Genomic DNA, 20,024 nt, shown 5'->3' with positions numbered 1-20,024 from the left:
GCATTGTGTATAGGAGTTGGGAGGTCATGTTGCAGCTGTACAGGACATTGGTTAGGTAATTTTTGGAATATTATATGCAATTCTGGACTCCCTCCTATTGGAAGGATGTTCTGAAACATAGAGTTGTAGAGTCACAGAGATGTCCAACGTGCCCATGCTGACCAGATAACCCAACCCAATCTAGCCCATATCCCTCCAAACCCTTCCTATTCATATACCCATCCAGATGCCTTTTAAATGTTGCAATTGTATGAGCTTCCACTATTTCCTCTGGCAGCTCATTCAATACATGTACCACCCTCTGATTGAAAATGTTGCCGCTTAGGTCTCTTTTATATCTATCCCCTCTCACCCTAAACCTATGCCCCCTAGTTCTGGAGTCCCCACCACAGAGAAGAGACTTTGTCTATTTATTCTATCCATGCCCCTCATGACTTGATAAACCTCTATAAGGTCACTCCTCAGCCTCCTATCCTACAGGAAAAACAGCCCCAGCCTATTCACCGTCTCCCTATAGCTCATATCCTCCAACCCTGGCAACATCCTTGTAAATCTTTACTGAACCCTTTCAAGTTTCACAACATCCTTCCGATAGGACGGAGACCAGAATTACACGCGATATTCCAAAAGTGGCCTAATCAATGTCCTATACAATCGCAACATGACCTCCCAACTCCTGTACTCAATACTCTGACCAATAAAGGAAGGCATACCAAACGCCTTCTTCACTATCCTATCTACTTGCAACTCTACTTTCAAGGAGCTATGAACCTGCATTCCAAGATCTCTTTGTTCAGCAACACTCCATAGGAACTTACCATTAATAGTATAAGTCCTACTAAGATTTGCTTTCCCAAAATGCAGCACCTCGCATGTATCTGAATTAAACTCCATCTGCCACTTTTCAACCCATTGGCCCATCTGATCAATGGGCTGAGAAGTGGCAGATGGAGTTTAATTTGTGGTAACCTTCTTTGCTGTCCACTACACCTCTAATTTTGGTGTCATCTGCAAACTTACTAACTATACCTCTTATGCTCACATCCAAATCATAAAATAATGGTGAAAAGTAGAGGACCCAGCACCGATCCTTGTGGCACTCCACTGCTCACAGGCCTCCAATCTGAAAAGCAACCATCCACCACCATCCTCTGTCTTCTAGTTCTGTAACCAAATGGCTGGTTCTTTCTGTATTCCATGGGACCTAACCTTGCTAACCAGTCTCCCATGGTGAACCTTGTCGAACGCCTTACTGAATTCCATCTAGATCACATCTACCACTCTGCCCTCGTCAATCCTCTTTGTTACTTCTTCAAAAAGCTCAATCAAGTTTTTGAGACATGATTTCCCAAGCACAAACCATGTTGATTGTCCCTAATCTGTCCATGCTTTTCCAAATACATGTACATCCTATGCCTCAGGATTCCCTCCAACAACTTGTCCACCACCGATGTCAGGCTCACCAGTCTATAGTTCCCTGGCTTTTCCTTACCACCCTTCTTAAACAGTAGCACCAGCCAACCTCTAGTCTTCCGACACCTCACCTGTGACTATTGATGATACAAATATCTCAGCAAGGGGCCCAGCAATCACTTCACTAGCTCCCCACAGAGTTTTAGAGTACATCTGATCAGCTCCAAGGGATTTATCCACTTTTATGTGTTTGAAGACATCCAGCACTTCCACATCTGTGTTATGGACATTTTTCAAGATGTCACCATCTATTTCCCAACATTCTATATCTTCCATGACCTTTTCCACAGTAAAGACTGATGCAAAATACTCGTTTAGTATCTCCACACAAAGGCCGTCTTGCTGATCTTTGAGGGGCCCTATTCTCCCTCTAGTTACCCTTTTGTCCTTAATGTATTTGTAAAAACCCTTTGGATTCTCCTTAACTATATTTCCCAAAGCTATCTCATGTCCCCTTGTTGCCCTCCTGATTTCCTGTATTTCAACTGCTTTTATACTCTTCTAAGGATTCATTCGATCTATCTTGTCTCTACCTGACATATGCCTCCTTCGTTTTCTTATCCAAACCCACAATTTCTTTAGTCATCCAGCATTCCCTACACCTATCAGTCTATCCTGTCATCCTAACAGGAATATACTGTCTCTGGACTCTCGTTATCTCATTTCTTAAGGCTTCCCATTTTCCAGCCGTCCCTTTACCTGCGAACATCTGCCCCCAATCAGCTTTTGAAAGTTCTTGTCTAATATTGTCAAGATTAGCCTTCCTCCAATTTAAAACTTCAACTTTTAGATCTGGTCGATCCTTTTCCATCACTGTTTTAAAACTAATAGAATTATGGTCGTTGGCCCCAAAGTACTCCCCGACTCAGTCACCTGCCCTGCCTTATTCCACAGGAGTAGGTCAAGTTTTGTACCTTCTGTAGTAGGTGCATCCACATATTGAATCAGAAAGTTTTCTTGTACACACTTAATGAATTCCTCTCCATCAGAACCCTTAGCACGATGGTAGCCCAACGTATGTTTGGACAGTTAAAATCCCCTACCATAACCACCACCCTGTTATTCGTCATAGTCATAGTGATGTACAGCACAGAAACAGACACTTCGGTCCAACTCGTCCATGCCGACCAGATATCCTAACCTAATCTAGTCCCATTTGCCAGCACTTGCCCCATATCCCTCTAAACCCTCCCTATTCATTTACCCATCCAGATGCCTTTTAAATGTTGCAATTGTACCAGCCCCCACTACTTCCCCTGGCAGTTCATTCCATACACCTACCACCCTCTGCATGAAAAACGTTGCCCTCCACGTCCCTTTTATATCTTTCTTTCTTTCTTTCTCATCCTAAAACCTATACCCTCTAATTCTGAACTCTCCCACCCCAAGGAAAATACTTTATCTATTTATCCCATACATCAGTCGGTTTTTCCTCCTGCAGTATAAATAGTAATTGTTTGAAATTTTGCATTCTTGCATTTGTACTTTTCAATACACAATGAAGAGTTTCATAGGTACAGGAGGAGGCTATTCAGTTTATTGAGCCTGCCCCATCATTCAATAAATTATGGCTGATTGGAAAGATCAATGCCTTTTACTCACCCCATCCTCATAATGTGCCATTCCTCATTTCTTCTTACAGGTAACTGAGATCTCTTTACAAATTTGTTTATCAATTTACCGCTGACTATTAGGGGGTCTATGATATAATCTCAATAAGGTGATCATCCCTTTCTTATTTCTCAGTTCCACCCAAATAACTTCCCTGGATGTATTTCCGGGATATCCTCCCTCAGTACAGCTGTAACGCTATTCCTTATCAAAAATGCCAATCCCCCTCCTCTCTTGCCTCCCTTTCTGTCCTTCCTATCGCATTTGTATCCTGGAACATTAAGCTGACAGTCCTGTCTATTCCTGAGCCATGTTTCTGTAATTGCTATGATATCCCAGTCCCATGTTCCTATCCATGCCTTGAGTTTATCTGCTTTCTCTGTTCAGTCCCTTGTATTGAAATAAATGCAGTTTATCAGTCCTACCTTGTTCTCTGCTTTGTCCCTGCCTGCCCTGACTGTTTGACTCGCTTCTTTTCTCAACTGTACCAGTCTCAGATTGATCTCTTTCCTCACTATCTCCCTGGGTCCCACCATCACCCCCCCCCAGCCTTACTAGTTTAAATCCTCCCAGGCAGTTCTAGCATACCTCCCTGCTAGTACATTAGTCCTTTTCCAATTATGTGCAATATGTCCTTCTTGTACAGGTCACTTCTATCCCAGTACAGATTCCAATGATCCATACATGTGAATCCTTCTCCCATACACTAGTTCCTCAGCCATGCACCATCTGCTCTATCTTCCTATTCCCACTCTTACTAGCTCGTAGCACCAGGAGTAATCCAAATATTACTATTCTCGATGACCTCCTTTTTAAATTCCTGCCTAACTTGGTATATTCTCCCTTCAGAATATCAATCTTTTCCCTTCCTATGTCATTGGTTCCAGTGTGTACAATGACCTCCTGCTGGTCCCTCTCCCCATTGAGAACATTCTGCACTCTCTCTGAGACATCCTTGATCCTGGCACCAAGGAAGCAACACACCATTCTGACTTTTGCTGCTAGCCACAGAAATATCTGTCTGTGCCTCAGACTAGAGAGTCCCCTAACACAATTGATCTCTTGGAACCCAACGTACCCCTCATTGCATTAGAGCCAGTCTCGATTCCCGAAACTTGGCTGCTCGTGCTACATTCCTCTGAGAATCCATCACCCTCTTCATTTTCCAAAACAGCATACTTTTTTGAAATGGGGATAGCCACAGAAGACTACCTACACTACCTGCCTACCTCTCTTACCTTTCCTGGAGTTAACCCATCTATGTGACAGTATCTGCGACTTTTCTCCCTACCTATAACCGCCATCCATCACATTCCCTTGCTCTTATAAATTCCTCATTGCCTCTAACTGTCTCTCCAACCGATCCATTTGATCTGATAGGATTCCCAACCAACAGCATTTATTGCAGGTATAATCCTCAGTAACACGTAAACTCTCCCTAAACTTCCATATCCGACAAGAAGAACATCTCACTCTGCTAAAGGCCATTTTTGCTTCTTTCAATCTACAGGCCCAGAAAATAGCACAGTCTTATTCCTCTACAAAACACTGCTCCAGGCTAACTTAATACTTATGGCTTATATTTTTAAGTTTCATCAAGAGACATATCTCAATAAAGCATATAATCAAGAAAGTCCCCACTCTACTCAACACTGAAGACTTACTGTAAGGCCACACTGAAAAAAGTATTCACTTATCTGTTATTGTGCTGTGACCTCTCCCAGACAGATTCTTCCAAGATCAGTTGTGACTTTCACTGTTTGTTAATTTTCTCAGATGCACTCCAATGTCCAGCATAAATTCAAACAGCAAAGGCAGTAACTGCGCAGTTTCACTGCTGTGTCAGGGAGCAGTGTGGGTCTCTTTCTCTATCTCTCTCTATCTCTGTCTTGCACTGCCTGCCCATGTGCTGCCTTTGTCTGTTCCTCTCCCTTTTAAAAGTGCTGTTGTTTTGCCTTTTTTTTTCTCCAAAGTTCCAAAACAATGCAACAGTAATTGTGGTTAAAAAAAACTGAGGGACTTGACCTGAAAAGGAAAGAGTCCAAGAAGCGATGTTATAGACATACAACAGATAGTAACTGGTGTGGAATGGTTAATCTTATATCTCAGAACTTGGTTGTATAAATTAAAATATGTTTTATTCTTGTTATTGTTGATGAACCATGCTTGATGGAGATCTGTTCCGACCGCAGCAAAACCGAATCAAGAATTAAATCTGGAAGCAAGTATTATAGGTTGATCTTTTGGCTCCTGGAGCGTAAAAAGTTTGTGAAGAAGCATTTTCCAGGGACCTTCTTAGTTAAAATCTGTGACCTATAAAGACACCCACTATTGGTCTGCTTTTACATGACAGCAACAATGGCAGTAAAACTCTGGCTAAATTTTGAAATGGAATGACATTTATGATTGTGTGACTCAGAATTCATAGAAGTAACTAATACAAGATATTTGTTACTATAGCAATGACTATATACAATTGATTTTGACAGGAAGATAAAGACCCAGGCTACTGCTGTGAAACGAGAAACTGTGGAAGGTGATGATGATGAGGATGTGGAAGATGAAGAAAGTGATGATGGAGAGGAATTTGATAAACAAGATGGTGTTCAACTATTCATTACAATCTGTGACTTTGAAGCTCAGGAGGAAAATGATCTGGCATTTATGGTAACTATTCAGGTTTTGAAGACATATTTCATTTTTCTGTTTTATTTGAATTTTAAAAAAATATTTTTATCGAAATGTGTTTGTTTACAAAATTAGAAAGTTACAGAAACATTAAAATATAGCATCATAACATCAAAAACAACGATAAGCAATAAACCAACTATAATACTACTCTATAAAAGAAATCAAAACTACTCTTATTACACATCAGTAAATAAATAAATAACGCTGCTCAATGCAACAAGACATACCTCTCAACCTTTGAGAGTATCAATTATTAAACCCACATTTATTCGAAATTCTTCCTCTCATGGCCTTAGGTTTATCAGACCAAACCATCATGGCTAGACAAAAGCCCTAATCGAAAAGGCGGACATACCTGCTTCCAAGTAATTCAAAAAGGGCTGCCACATCTTGTGAAAATTGTCCGTTTTCTGGTGCACCATATTTGTAAGAAAGTCTAAAGGAATGTGTAGCATAATTAACTTACACCTCCCTGACCAGGGTTCTCAGACACCCAAAACATCAGAATGTTCTCCCTCGCACAAAAAGTAAGAATGTTAAAAAGCGTTTTCCCATGTACATCTGTTTATTTGAATTTAACTTGACTGCATTGGAAACTTGGGAAAACTTTGCAGTTGGGAGCTGTCTGTCTATCCTTTGATACAAAATCTCACTGCATTACTTCTGAAATAAAGAGGATGCTGAACTTCAGCCATAGTTTAACAAAGGATCATTATTCCTCTGCATTATTTGACAACAGCTAAATAGCCTTGCTTGTCGAGATCTTTTACAAATTAGTCGGCTGTCTGAGATATTGTGTGGTAGGTCTCTTTACTAACCCACTCACAAGCATCTATATTTAATAACACCATTTCATTCATTCATAACTCCTTTCTACAACATGGTTACATTCATTCATTCATTCATAAAACCGCAGTTTTACACTATGTTTTACAATTACAATATGGACTAAAATGAAAACATCCCTTTCAACCAATTGTTGCTTCATTGCACCTTTAACCCTGATCAGGACTGTTTCTACATCAAAAGCTACATCAAAGTCTAATAAGTGCCAATATCGTAAACAATACCGCCCCCATCAAGTCTCCACGAAACATTATAATATTAATCAGACCCTAGCAACGGACCTGAATAGATAATAGAACACCAAACAGTTTATGTATATGTTGAATATCTTTTAACAGGGCTTACTATCCCCTTAACTGACAAACAGCGCTTATGCGAAATTGCATGAATGAATGAAACTTGTATCAGATTAGATTAGTTACAGTGTGGAAACAGGCCCTTCGGCCCAACAAGTCCACACCGACCATCCGAAGAGCAACCCACCCAGACCCATTCCGCTACATTTACCCCTTCATCTAACACTACGGGCAATTTAGCCAGGCCAGTTCACCTAACCTGCACATTTTTTTGGCCTGTGGGAGGAGCACCTGCTGGAAACCCACGCTGACACAGAGAGAATGTGCAAACTCCACACAGACAGTTGCCTGAAGCGGGAATTGAACCCGGGTCTCTGGTGCTGTGAGGCAGCAGTGCTAACCACTGTGCCACCGTACCACCCCTAATAGTAAACAAATTTCACAACCTAGCTGCAATAATCAGTTTAATATCCTTTATTCTTCTATTAAGTACAGGTAGAATTTCTAACTTATTTGGAGCATATAAGCCTAGTATTTTTGCTAACATTTACTAACTTAAAAGATGAAAGGACTAACACGTCATAATTACGCAAGCAGACTGGACAGACATTCTTCATCCTATCAGGAGTAGTAGCCAGCACTTAGTAAATGTTTAGGCCATCTCACGTTTCCTCAAACCTTTGTGTACTATAGATAAAACAATGTAACACTATAATGATATTTTAATATATGTAAGAACTGTGTATAAAGAGGCTACTGTAAGAATTGTATTTTGGGATCCTATTGCTGCCTCGAACTTGTGCTACCGAGGTTGCTGAGTAAAAAGGCTATTTTCACCACTCACCATTTCAGTCGTTATTTGAACACGATCCACAGCTGTAAAGAATTAATTTCAGCAGCTCTGATTATTTAAAAGTTTGTTTAAGGTTTACTTAAGTCAGCATAGAGGGTTATCTGTGGTCAACAGTGACTGAAACTATTTGATTAGAAACAATAGACTGAAATTTAACCAAAATAAGGCCTGTTTATTAAAGGTGCAGACAGTGCTGTGGAGTAGTGGTTAAGGACAAAATATAAGAACATTAGAACTAGGAGTAGGACTAGGCCATCCGGCCCTTCGAGCCTGCTCCGCCATTCAATAAGATCTTGGCTGATCTTCTCATGGACTCGCACTATCACCATATCCCTTAATTCCTTTATTGTTCAAAAAAAAATCTACCTTAGTTTTAAAAACGTTTACTGAAGTAGTGTCAGCTACTTCACTGGGCAAGAAATTCCCTAGATTAACAACCCTCTAAGTGAAGAAGTTTCTTCTTAATTCAGTCCTAGATTTGCTCCCTCTAATCTTGAGGCTATGCCCTCTTGCCATAGCTTCACCTGCACGGTGGCTCAGTGGTTAGCACTGCTGCCTCACAGTACCAGGGACCTGGGTTTGATTCCGGCCTTGGGTGACTGTCTGTGTGGAGTTTGGGATTTACATTTTAATAAATCGAAACCTGCATCCTCATTCTAAGTGATTAAAGACTTAAGAGCAGTTTCGGTTTGTTCAATACATTGCATCAGTTGTATGATACTTTGATCTTTTACTATAAATCCTGTGTCTTATGATCCTGTCCCACTAGCTACCAGACAAAGGAGCAGCGCTCTGAAAGCTTGTACTTCCAGTAAACCTGTTGGACCATAATATGGTGTTGTATGATTTTTAAATTTGCCCACCCCAGTCCAACATTGGCAGCTCCACATTATCTCTCTGTATAACGTGGGGTTATCCACTTTGGTCGCAAAAACAGAATGGCAGATTATAATCTGAACCGGAATGGGAGTAGATACAATGAGTCGACAGTGTGGTGCTGTAAAAGGCACAGCAGGTCAGGCAGCATCCGAGGTGCAGGAAAATTGACGTTTCGTGCAAAAGCCCTTCATTAGGAATGAGGCTGGGAGCCTCGAGGTTGGAGAGATAAATGAGAGGGGGGTGGGACTGGGGAGAAGGTGCAATAGGTGGATGGAGGTGGGGATAATGGTGATAGGTCAGAGAGGAGGATGGAGTAGATAGGTGGGAAGGAAGATGGACAGGTGCTGTAACTCAGTACAAGTGACAATAAATCAAACTCATAAGTTAACCCCTGAAGTTGAGGTATAATTCTTATAAACCTATGTTGCAGTCCCCCAAAGCCAATTTGCCCTTCCTAAGTTGTGGTGCCCAGATCTGCTCATAGTACTCCAATTCCTCCGCCTCCGTAGCATCTGCTCCCAGGAGGACCAGTTTTATCACAGCGTACACCGGATGGCCTTTTTCTTTAAAAACCACAATTTCTCCTCCTACAATATAGTGGGCAGCACGGTGGCACAGTGGTTAGCACTGCTGCCTCACAGCGCCAGAGACCCGGGTTCAATTCCCGACTCAGGCGACTGACTGTGTGGAGTTTGCACATTCTCCCCGTGTCTGCGTGGGTTTCCTCCGGGTGCTCCGGTTTCCTCCCACAGTCCAAAGATGTGCACGTCAGGTGAATTGGCCATGCTAAATTGCCCGTAGTGTTAGGTAAAGGGGTAAATGTAGGGGAATGTGGGTTACGCTTCGGCGGGTCGGTGTGGACTTGTTGGGCCGAAGGGCCTGTTTCCACACTGTAAGTAATCTAATCATGTAAGTAAGTAATCTAAAATATTGATGATGCCCTCCAGCGTATCTCATCCACTTCCCGCACCTTCGCCTTCGAACCCCACTCTTCTAACTGCAACAAGGACAGAACCACCACCCAGCCTCACCCTCACCTTCCACCCCACCAACTTCCATATACATTGCATAATCCTCTGCCATTTCCGCCACCTACAAATGGACCCCACCACTAGAGATATATTTCCCTCCACATCCCTATCCGCTTTCTGTAAAGACCGTTCTCTCCCTGACTACCTCGTCAGGTACCATGCTCTTGCCTCCCCTCCCACCTTTTAAATGTTGCAATTGTACCAACTTCCACCACTTCCTCTGGCAACTCATTCCTATATGTACCACACTCTGAGTGGAAAAGTTGCCCCTTAGGTCTCTTTTATATCTTTCCCCTCTCACCCTAAACCTATGACCTCGAGTTCTGGACTCCACCACCCCTGGGAAAAGACTTTGCCTATTTATGCTATCCAGGCCCGTCATGATTTTATAAACCTCAAAAAGGTCACCCCTCAGCCTCCGATGCTCCAGGGAAAACAGACCTAGCCTATTCAACCTCTCCCTATAGCTCATATCCTCCAACCCTGGCAACATCCTTGTAAATCTTTTCTGAACCCTTTCAAGTTTCACAACACCTTTCCGATAGGAAGGAGACCAGAATTGCACGCAATATTCCAACAGTGGTCTAACCAACGTCCCGTACAGCTGCAACATGACCTCCCAATTCCTGTACTCAATACTCTGATCAATAAAGGAGAGCATACCAAACGACTTCTTCACTATCCTATCTACCTGGGACTCCACTTTCAAGGAGCTATGAACCTGCACTCCCAAGTCCCTTTGTTCAGTAACACTCCTGGGACCTTATCATTAAGTGTATAAGACCTGCTAAGATTTGCTTTCCCAAAGTGTAGCACCTCACATTTATCTAAATTAAACTCCAATTGCCACTACTCAGCCCATTGACCCATCTGATCAAGATCCCGTTGTTCACCTCCAATTTTGATGTCATCAGCAAACTTACCAACTATATCTCTTATGCTCACATCCAAATCATTTATATAATGGTGAAATGTAGTGGACCCAGCACCGATTCTTTGGCATTCCACTGGTCACAGGCCTCCAGTCTGAAAAACAACCCTCCACCACCACCCTCTGTCTTCTACCTTTGAGCCAGTTCTGTATCCAAATGGCGAGTTCTCCCTGTATTCCATGCGATCTAACCTTGCTCACAAGTCTCTCATGGGGAACCTTGTCGAATGCCTTACTGCAGTCCATATAGATCACATCTACTGCTCTGCCCTCATCGATCCTCTTTGTTACTTCTTCGAAAAAATGTTTGTGAAACATGATTTCCCATGCACAAAGCCATGTTGACTATCCCTAATCAGTCCTTGCCTTTCCAAATACATGTACATCCTGTACCTCAGGATTCCCTCCAACAACTTGCCAACCACTGACATCATTGGTGGTCCCGTTAGAGATTACTTTGTTTCAGGGGTTTATCTGTAACCTAAACTGAACCATTTTCAGCTGCTTCATCAATAACCTTCCATCCATCTTAAGGTCAGAAGTGGTATGTTTGCTGATAATTACATAATGTTCATTCATTCATGACTGCTTGAATAATGAAGCTGTCTGTGTAAATATGCGATAAGCTCTGGACAATTTCCAGATCTGGCCTGATAAATGGCAATTACTTGCATGCACCACAAATACTAGGCAATGTTCATCCACTTGGCACTTGTGGTTGAAAATTTCTGTGAACGCTTTAGCTTTATCTTTTACATTGATGTGTTGATCTCTTCCACCAATGAGAGTGTGATATTTGTGGAGCCTCCTTCTCCCTTGAGTTGTTTAATTTCTAACCACCGTTCATGACAAGATGTGGCAGGACTGCAGAGCTTAGATCTTGGTTTGGGATCACTTAGCTTAGTCAATCAGTTGCTGCTTATGCTGTTTGGCATTGAAGTAGTCCTGTTTGGTAGCTTCACCAAGGTGACACCTTATTTTTAGGTATGCCTGCCGCTGTTCTTGGCATGCCCTCCTGCACTTTTGATTGACTGGACTGATTTCTAGCTTGATGGTAATAGTTGAGGAATATGCAGGGCTGTGAGGTTACAGATTGTGCTGGAGTACAATTCTGCTGCTGTTGTTGACCCACAGCATCTCATGAATGCCCCAGCCTTTTCAGTTGCTAGATCTTTTCAAGGACTGTCCCATTTAACAGGTTGAGAGTGATGGTGGGTGTTCTCAATGTGAAGGTGTGACTGTCACTCCTACCAATACTGTAATGGACAGATATATCTGCAGCATTACTTGCAATTCTTCTCCCGGCTACTCAACATCCTGACTTGAAAACAAATTACCATTACTTCTCTGTCGCTGGATCAAATTCCTGGAATTCCCTCCAGAAGACCATTGTGGATGAACCCACTGCAGCAGTTCAAGAAAGCAGCTCACCACCACCTTCTTAAGGTCAACTAGGCCAGCAATTAAATGCTGACTAGCCAGCAGTGCTTATGTCCCATGAATGAACAAAAAACAGTAAGGATGAAGTGAAGCATGCTTTTATAAGTTATAAGTTGCCTCATCAGCTGATCCGGTACAGCGGCTATGTTCTTTAGGCCCCAAGCAGCTCGATCAGTAGTACTGCTGTCAAGATGTTGTCGGTGGTGGACGTTGAAATCCCTTACCCAGTGTAAACTTTGCCTCCTTGCCATCACCCGTGTTTCCTCCAAGTGTTGAATATATTCAGTGGGTGATTGACATTGAGTCATGGAATATTTTTAGGGCTCAGATATACAGATTATTGTTAGACATGGCAGTTAAAGCTCATCGGGTAGTTGGAAATAGGTAATTCAAAACACAAACAGTTCAGCCATGATCCTGTTGCATGGTGGAGCAGTCTTGAAGGCCTACCTCTACTAATTTGTACAGTAGTATCTACAAAGTATGGCCATTTCAGTCAGTCAAAAAAGATGGACACGGAAGAATCAAGTTATGAAATGGGAAAGAAAGATCTATGAAGCTGGAGGAGAATGAAGTGGAAGATTTATGATAAATGGGCATGAAAGTAATTTTAATATTGCCATGTTTCTAATGGGTTGGTTGCATATGTCCTGCACTATATTTGAAAACAATTAATGCATCAAACATTGAACCAAATAAAGTTCATAAAAGCCTTAAAATGGGATGTTCGTGTGACTTTATCCCTGCACCAACAGTGAAACGATGTTAGTTGCTTGAAATAACATCTCATGCTTTAAACTGCAACAGAAACAATTTGCTTATTGTATAATGATATGTTTTTTTTGTTCCAACGGTGCAGAAAGGTGAAGTTTTAAGAATCCTCAATCAAAAACCTGATGGTTGGTGGCTCGCAGAAAATGCTCAAGGGGAGGAAGGCTTGGTCCCTAAAACTTACTTGCAGGTAGATTTTTTTTCTTTATTTGTTGGGATGTGGATATCACTGGTACGATCAGCATTTGGTGCCTATCCATCACTGCTCATGAGCTGAGGGGCTTGCCTGGCGCATTTCAGAAGGCAGTTAAAAGTCAACCAGATTGCTGTGGGTCTGGAGTCACCAGTAGGCCATACTGGGTAAGGATGGCAGACTTCCATTCCTAAAGGCATTAGTGAATCATATTGAGTTTGATGATGTGGTTGTCATGGCCACCACTACCCTGCGATTAAATTTCATTTCCAAATTTATTTGTTTTTAAATTCTACCAGCTGCCATGGTGGGATCTGAATTTGATTGCCCACATCATTAACCTGGAATCTCCGAATTACTAGTCAGTAACATACTACTCTGCCACCAAATAGTAAATTGTTTCTTTAAATACTATTGAAATTTATAACATTTAATGTATAGTATATAGCTCATTTCTTTATTTTCCTACTCTTTACCTAAGATTTTGTACCTAGGTATCTTGCACCTAAGATGGCACCATGGATGGTGACATTGTAAACTTTTGTACACCTGTATCCCTATACTTGAGTACATATGACAAAGAGTTTCTCAGAATAATCCATATTTCAGCAAAACAATTTTGTCCTCTGGATACAACAGTTGAACATCATCAAAACATTTTGCATTATGATTACATTTTTAAGTGGACTGAATTTGATGCTGGTAATTTGTAGCAGGACCATCTTATTAATATCAGTTTGATTAATCCATCATTTGCTTCTGCTTGCTGATGGAGAATATGAACCAGGAAAGTAGGAGAACACTGCTCTTCTTTTGGATCATATTATGGATTCATAGAATCCCTATAGTGCAGATAGAGCCTATTGAATCTGCACCAACCATCTGAAGAGTATTCCACCCAGATCCGTATTCCTATAGCCCCACATTTATCGTGGCTAATCCACTTAGCCTGCGTATCCCTGGACATTTTGGGGCAATTTAGCATGGCCAATCCACCTAACTGCACATCTTTGGATTGTGGGAGGAAACTGGAGTACCTAAAGGAAACCCAAGCACACACGGGAGAATGTGCTAACTCCACACAGACAGTCACCAAGGCTGGAATTGAACCTGTGTGCTAACCACTGTGCCACTGTGCGGCCTTGGATAGTATTATGGGATCTCTATCTTGCACAAGAATAAGCAAAGCTGGTTTATTGTTGCACCTACTTAAGGGGGAACAGAGTCAGAGATATACCTTGTTGGAGGATAAGCATTCAGCAGTAAATATATAAATTTGCAGCCAAGGATTTGGAGGTTTGCTTAGCTATTAGTGGAGTCAGTGGTGGAGGAGCGTGGAGCAGTGAGTATATAAACTTACAGATGAAGATTCAGAGGCCTGCTTAGTGGGGAGTGGAGTCAGCTACCTGTGACATACCCTTTTCATTCACTCAGGTGCTCACAACTGAATTGCTAAAAAGAAATTGGAGTTATGTCACAAGAAAGTAATGAGTTAGTTGGCTGGGAAGGAGCTTAGGGACTGACCTAAAAAAATAGCAATTTAGAAAAGTGCATTATTATTAAGGGATTAAATGAGAAGCACCTAGCCATAAATAAATGTCAGAGAACAAGAGAAGGAGATTACAGTCAAGGTAATGGGAATATCTTTAAGATTAAGTAATTAGAAAGGTTGACAAGTAACACCAGCTTACTTGGTTGGTGAGGTCTGCCAAGTGGGTTGTGCCTCCTATCTTATGTGGGAAGTCATGAACCCTAATGGTATCCTAGATAACAACACATGCAAGAAGTACTCCCAACTGCACAAACCTGAGCTCTGCTTGTGTGGCACATCCACAAGGCTGAGGTAACATCTTTATAGAAGTGGTCACTTTGCAGGTGGAGTGACTGGAGAAAATAAGGCAATGGATGACTACCAAGCTGTCAAAGAGAAGAAGGCAGGTAGTGCAAGAATCCGCTATGGTTCCACTAATAAAATCTGTTTTCCATTTTAGAAGCTGATGGTGGGCACTGGTTCCGCAAGGGATTGTAGACAAGTCAAGCTTCTGTCAGCAAAAGCAGCGTGACTGTACAGGAGAGGGAGAAAGAAGAAAGGAGGAGCAACAGTGAGAGGAATTTATTAGTTAAGTGAACAGACAGGCATTTGTACAGCTGCATTCATGACTCCAGGAATAGTGTGCAGCTTTCGTGGTGCCAGACTTGGGGGTATCGCTGACCAGCCGCAGGGCATCCTGAAGGGGGAGGGTAATAAGTCAGAAATTTGTTGTGCACATTGGCACCAATGATATAGGTAAAATGATGGGATGAGAACTTGCTTCAAGAGTTAAGAGAGTTAGGCAGTAGATTAAAAAGCAGAACTTTAAAAGTTGGGATCTCTATCCTGGTGCCACATGCTAGTGAGTACAGAAGTAAAAGAATAAGGCAGATGAATGGTGGCTCAAGAGTTGGTGCAGAAGGGAGGATTTTAGATTCCTGGATCACTGGGGCCATTTCTGGGGAAAGTGGGACCTGCAAAAGTGGGACCAGAACCAGAAGAGACCAACATCCTTGCAGGAGAGTTGGCTCCTGCTGTTGCTAGGAGTTTAGTTTGACAGGGGAAGGAGACACAGGATTTTCATACAATAAGGACATTGCATAGTCTATTAAAAGAGCCAAAGGTGAGGGAGTTCAACCATGTTGCCTTTCAAAAAAACCCCACATGCTGGAATCCAGGTGTAACCCTTCTTCAGGACTTGGGGTGGGTGTAAGGGGAGCTGCAGATAAAGAGTAAGGCGAGGCTGGATGGTCTCTATTTTAATGCTCGGAGTAAAGGTATAAATTGCCTTAGTCTTACCAGACATAGGGTGTTTTTTTTATTCATTCACAGATTGTGGAAATTGCTAGCAAGGCCATCATGTGTTGCCCATCCCTAATTGCCTAGAGGGCACTTAAGAGTCAGCCCCATTGATGTTTAGAGTCGCTTGTAGGTTGAGAAATGACTGCAGATTTCCTTCCTGAAAGGACATTAGTGAACCATTTGGGCTTTTCCTGACAGTTGGCAATGGTTTCATGGGCATCATTAGGTTCTTAATTCCAGATTTTTATTGGATGCAAACCTCACCATTTGTCATGATGGGATTTGAACCTTGGTCCTCAGAACATTACCTGTGTCTCTGCATTAATAAACTTGGCCATCATCTCTGTTTAGAAAATGGCAACTGGAAGTGGTTTAACCTGAAAGTCACCATGTCTCAGGACTAATAGAGGTAACACAGATGAGGTAAAGGCATGGATTGATGTGTTGAATTGTGATGTTGTTACCGTCAGAAATATGGTTGATAGAGAAGCTGGATTGGAAAGTCAAGATTCCGGAGTATAAGATCTTAAGGCAGAGCAGGTCAGGGTGTGAAAGAGGAAGTGGTGTCACATCATTAATTAAGGAGTCAGTTATTGCTGTAAGTGGGGGATGATATTTTGGAAGGATCTTCAAATGAGACTATGTGGGTAGAACTTGGGAACAAAGTTAAGGCAGTCATATTGTTGGCAGTGTATTATAGCCTGTCAAACAGTCAGCAGACAATAGAGGAGCAAATATGTAGTCAATGCATTGAGGTTTGTAAAAATATTAATAGGGTAATAATATTAAGGGATTTCATCTTCCCCAATGTTATTTGGGATAGTCTTAGTGTAAAGATTATAGAGGAAGGCAGAGTTCTTGAAATATATTCAGAAGAACTTTTGAGACCAACATGTAGAAGGGATGATGCAGTGCTTGACCTAATCCTGGGGAATTAAGTCGGACAGGGTTCGAGATGGCAGTGGTGGAGTATTTTAGTGATACTGATTACAACACTGTAGGCTTTAAGTTTGTTGTGGTAAAGGAAGAAAAGATGGTTTGCAAAAAGGAATTTTGGATTGGGGAAGGAAGATGTAATAAGGGAGGATCTGGCCAAAGTGGTCTTGGAACAACTTCTTGTAGGTAAATCTAGGTGGAAGTGCAGGGGGGTTATTCTGGATTGTCATTTTAAAATGTTCCCTTTAGGTTGAAATGTAGAAGCAACAAGCTCTACATTTTGGGGCTTGAGAACACTGGATGTCTTGGAATATTCAAGACTGGATAAGAGACGCTCTTAACAGGTATATAGGGAGCAAATCGATGGTGACCCTTATGGAATATAGAAAGTGTAGGGTGATCTTAAGAAGGCAATGAGGTGCACATAGAGGGGGCATGCACAAAACACTGGGGGGTAATACTGGGGAGAATCTCATGATATTCTACAAGTATAGCAAGGGGAATAGGAAAACTATGTACTTGTGGCATTAAACTATAAGAACAGGGAGACTATCTTGGAGCTGTAGAAAACTTTGGTTGGGTCTTAGTTGTAACACTGCGTGCAGTTCTGGTCATCACACTATAGGAAGGAGGTGATTCCATTGGAGGGGATTCGGAAAGATTCACCAGGATGTTGCTGGTTTGGTGTAGATCAGCCATGAAGAGAGGCTGGATAAACTTGGGTTGTTTCCTGATGCAGGTTTATAAGATTATGAGGGACTTGGACAGAATGGATAGAAAGCAACTGTGTTCCATGGTTGAAGGGCCAATAACAAGGTACAATGCAGGAGGTAAAATTGTTTCATGCAGAGGCTAGTGGGAATCTGGAATGAAAGGCAGAAAACCTCACAATTTTTAAAAATTATTTGGATGAATACATGAAGGGTCAATAGATGATTTCATTGAAACAGAGAGTATTTGGGGGACTTGATTTAAAAAATGTGATGCAGGAAAAACAGCATCACATTTTTCAACTCTGGTCTCCAGCATCTGCAGTCCTCACTTTCTCCTATTTGGGGGACTTGTCAGGATACATGTAGAAAGATCGTTTTCTCTTGTGCGTGAGTTCAGGACCAGCAGGCACCATCTCACAGTAAAAGGTAGCCCTTAGGACAGAGATAGTGAGGAATTTCCTCTTTGAGGATATTTAAGTATATTCAAAGTCAAGGTAGACAGATTTTTAATCAGTAAGGAACTCCAGGGTTTGTGGAAAAAGCGGGAAAGAGGAGTTGAGGATTATCAGAACAGCCATAATCTTATTGAGTGGCAGAGGAGACTTGATGAGTCAAATTACCTATTTCTGCTCCTATGTCTTACAGTTTCACCGCATTTTTCTTCCCATCATTTTATTATGCTTTTTTTCCTTCTACTACTTCTCATTCACATCAGCACTACAAGCACATGTCCATGAAACCTCACATGAAATATCCTTTGCCAACATCGAACAAATTAGAGCTTCACAGTAAACAACTTAAGAAAAGTTCAAATAAACGATTCTGTAGGTTGTAAGAGAGCCCATCTAAATATAACTTCAGCCAATGGATCCTGTGTGTCAACCACTGTGAGGACTGTATAGCTGCTATTGAAATAGGTTGAGTTTAATGCCAGTCAAGCAGGAGGGTGAGGAGAGTGAGGCGCCACTGAGTAAGTCCTGGACAGGAGCACTCATTGACAGCTTTCCTGCTCCGTTGCTAATTAATTCTCACTTGGTCTTAGAGATGTAGAGCATGGAAACAGATGTTCGGTCCAACTTGTCCAAGCCAAACAGATATCTTAAATAAACCTAGTCCCACTTGCCAGCATTTGGCCCATATCCCTGTAAACCTTTCTTATTCATATACCCATCTAGATGGGTTTTAAATGTTGTAATTGTACCGGCCAACAACTCTTCATCTAGCAGCTCATTCCGTACATGCACCACCCTCTGTGTGAAAGAGTAGCCCCTTAGGTCCCTTTTACATCTTTCCCCTTTCACCGTAAACCTATGCCCTCTAGTTCTGGACTCCCCCACCTCAGGGAAAAGACCTTGTCTATTTACCCCATTTGTGCCTCCCTTGATTTTATAAACCTCTATAAGGTCACCCCTCAGCCAAAGTGTTCCAGGGAAAATAGCCCCAGTCTATTCAGTCTCTGTGCACAGCTCAAACTCTCCAACCTTGCAAATATCCTTGTAAATCTTTTCTGAACCCTTTAAATTTTCATAACATCCTTGTTATAGCAGGGAGACCAGAATTGAATGCAGTATTCCAAAAGTGGCCTTGCCAATGTCCTGTACAGCTGCACCATGACCTCCCAATTCCTATTTTCAATGCACTGACTGATAAAGGCAAGCAGACTCAACACCTTTTTCACTATCCTGTCTACCTGCGACTCCACTTTCAAGAAACCATCAACCTGCACTCCAAGGTCTCTGTTCAGCAACACTCCCCACAACCTTACTGCTAAATGTATAAGTCCTGCCCTGATTTGCTTTTCCAAAATGAAGCACCTCACATTTATCTAAATTAAACTCCATTTGCCCATTGGTCCACCTCATCAAGATCCCGGTGTACTCTCATAACCTTCTTTGCTGTCCACTACACCTTCAAATTTGGTGTAGTGGACTTATTAACCATACTTATTAACCATACCTCCTATGTTCCCATCTAAATCGTTTATAGATATGATGAAAAGCAAGCCCTATTTCCACCACTGTCAGTATTCAACAGGCATTTTCAGTATAAAGTACAAATATGTTAAATCTTACTGCTCAGAAGATGATCTGAAGGTATTTTCTCCCAATACCTGAACTTTAGGTTTACCTGAACCACAATCCATGTCATGATCACTCCCTGCTGCATAGTAAGATTACCTTGCTGGGTGTGTAAGATGACTCTAAGCTTGCTGCAAGGCAAATTAAAACAGATAGCAAATCTGTGTCTTTCGGTCCTGCTGGCAGATTAGCTGTTTCTAATACTGAATTTTTTGGGGAATTCATTTTTAATCTAGAATTGCTCCTTGGGCTATTTGAAGTGGGACAGCTTTGAACCTGGACTCAATGTTAAACAACATTTCTCCCTTCTGTCAAGTTCCATCCTGCTGTGGGTGTTATTATAACAGTAGAGAGATTTTAATTCATCACTCAAAAGCCTTCCCAGTTTTTATGTTTGACATTTTATAAAATTAGATTATTGCATATATGTTTCTGTTGGCAGTTCCTCA

At 41.7% G+C, this 20,024-nt stretch overlaps 1 protein-coding gene across 1 annotated transcript in view; it reads left to right on the top strand.

Annotated features, from left to right (window-relative positions):
• The window catches only part of nphp1 (nephronophthisis 1), a 151,044-nt gene that overhangs the window by 31,321 nt on the left and 99,699 nt on the right, over positions 1-20,024 (top strand). Inside the window, exons 5-6 of the mRNA XM_043687174.1 lie at positions 5,574-5,751; positions 12,911-13,012. Of these exons, the coding sequence (XP_043543109.1) occupies positions 5,574-5,751; positions 12,911-13,012 (280 nt within the window). The remainder of the gene's footprint in view (positions 1-5,573; positions 5,752-12,910; positions 13,013-20,024) is intronic.

This window comes from Chiloscyllium plagiosum, chromosome 3, assembly GCF_004010195.1.
Source record: "Chiloscyllium plagiosum isolate BGI_BamShark_2017 chromosome 3, ASM401019v2, whole genome shotgun sequence".
NCBI classification, from domain to species: domain Eukaryota; kingdom Metazoa; phylum Chordata; class Chondrichthyes; order Orectolobiformes; family Hemiscylliidae; genus Chiloscyllium; species Chiloscyllium plagiosum.
Note: the sequence above shows the minus strand (reverse complement) of the source record. Positions and strands in the feature narration are given on the sequence as shown.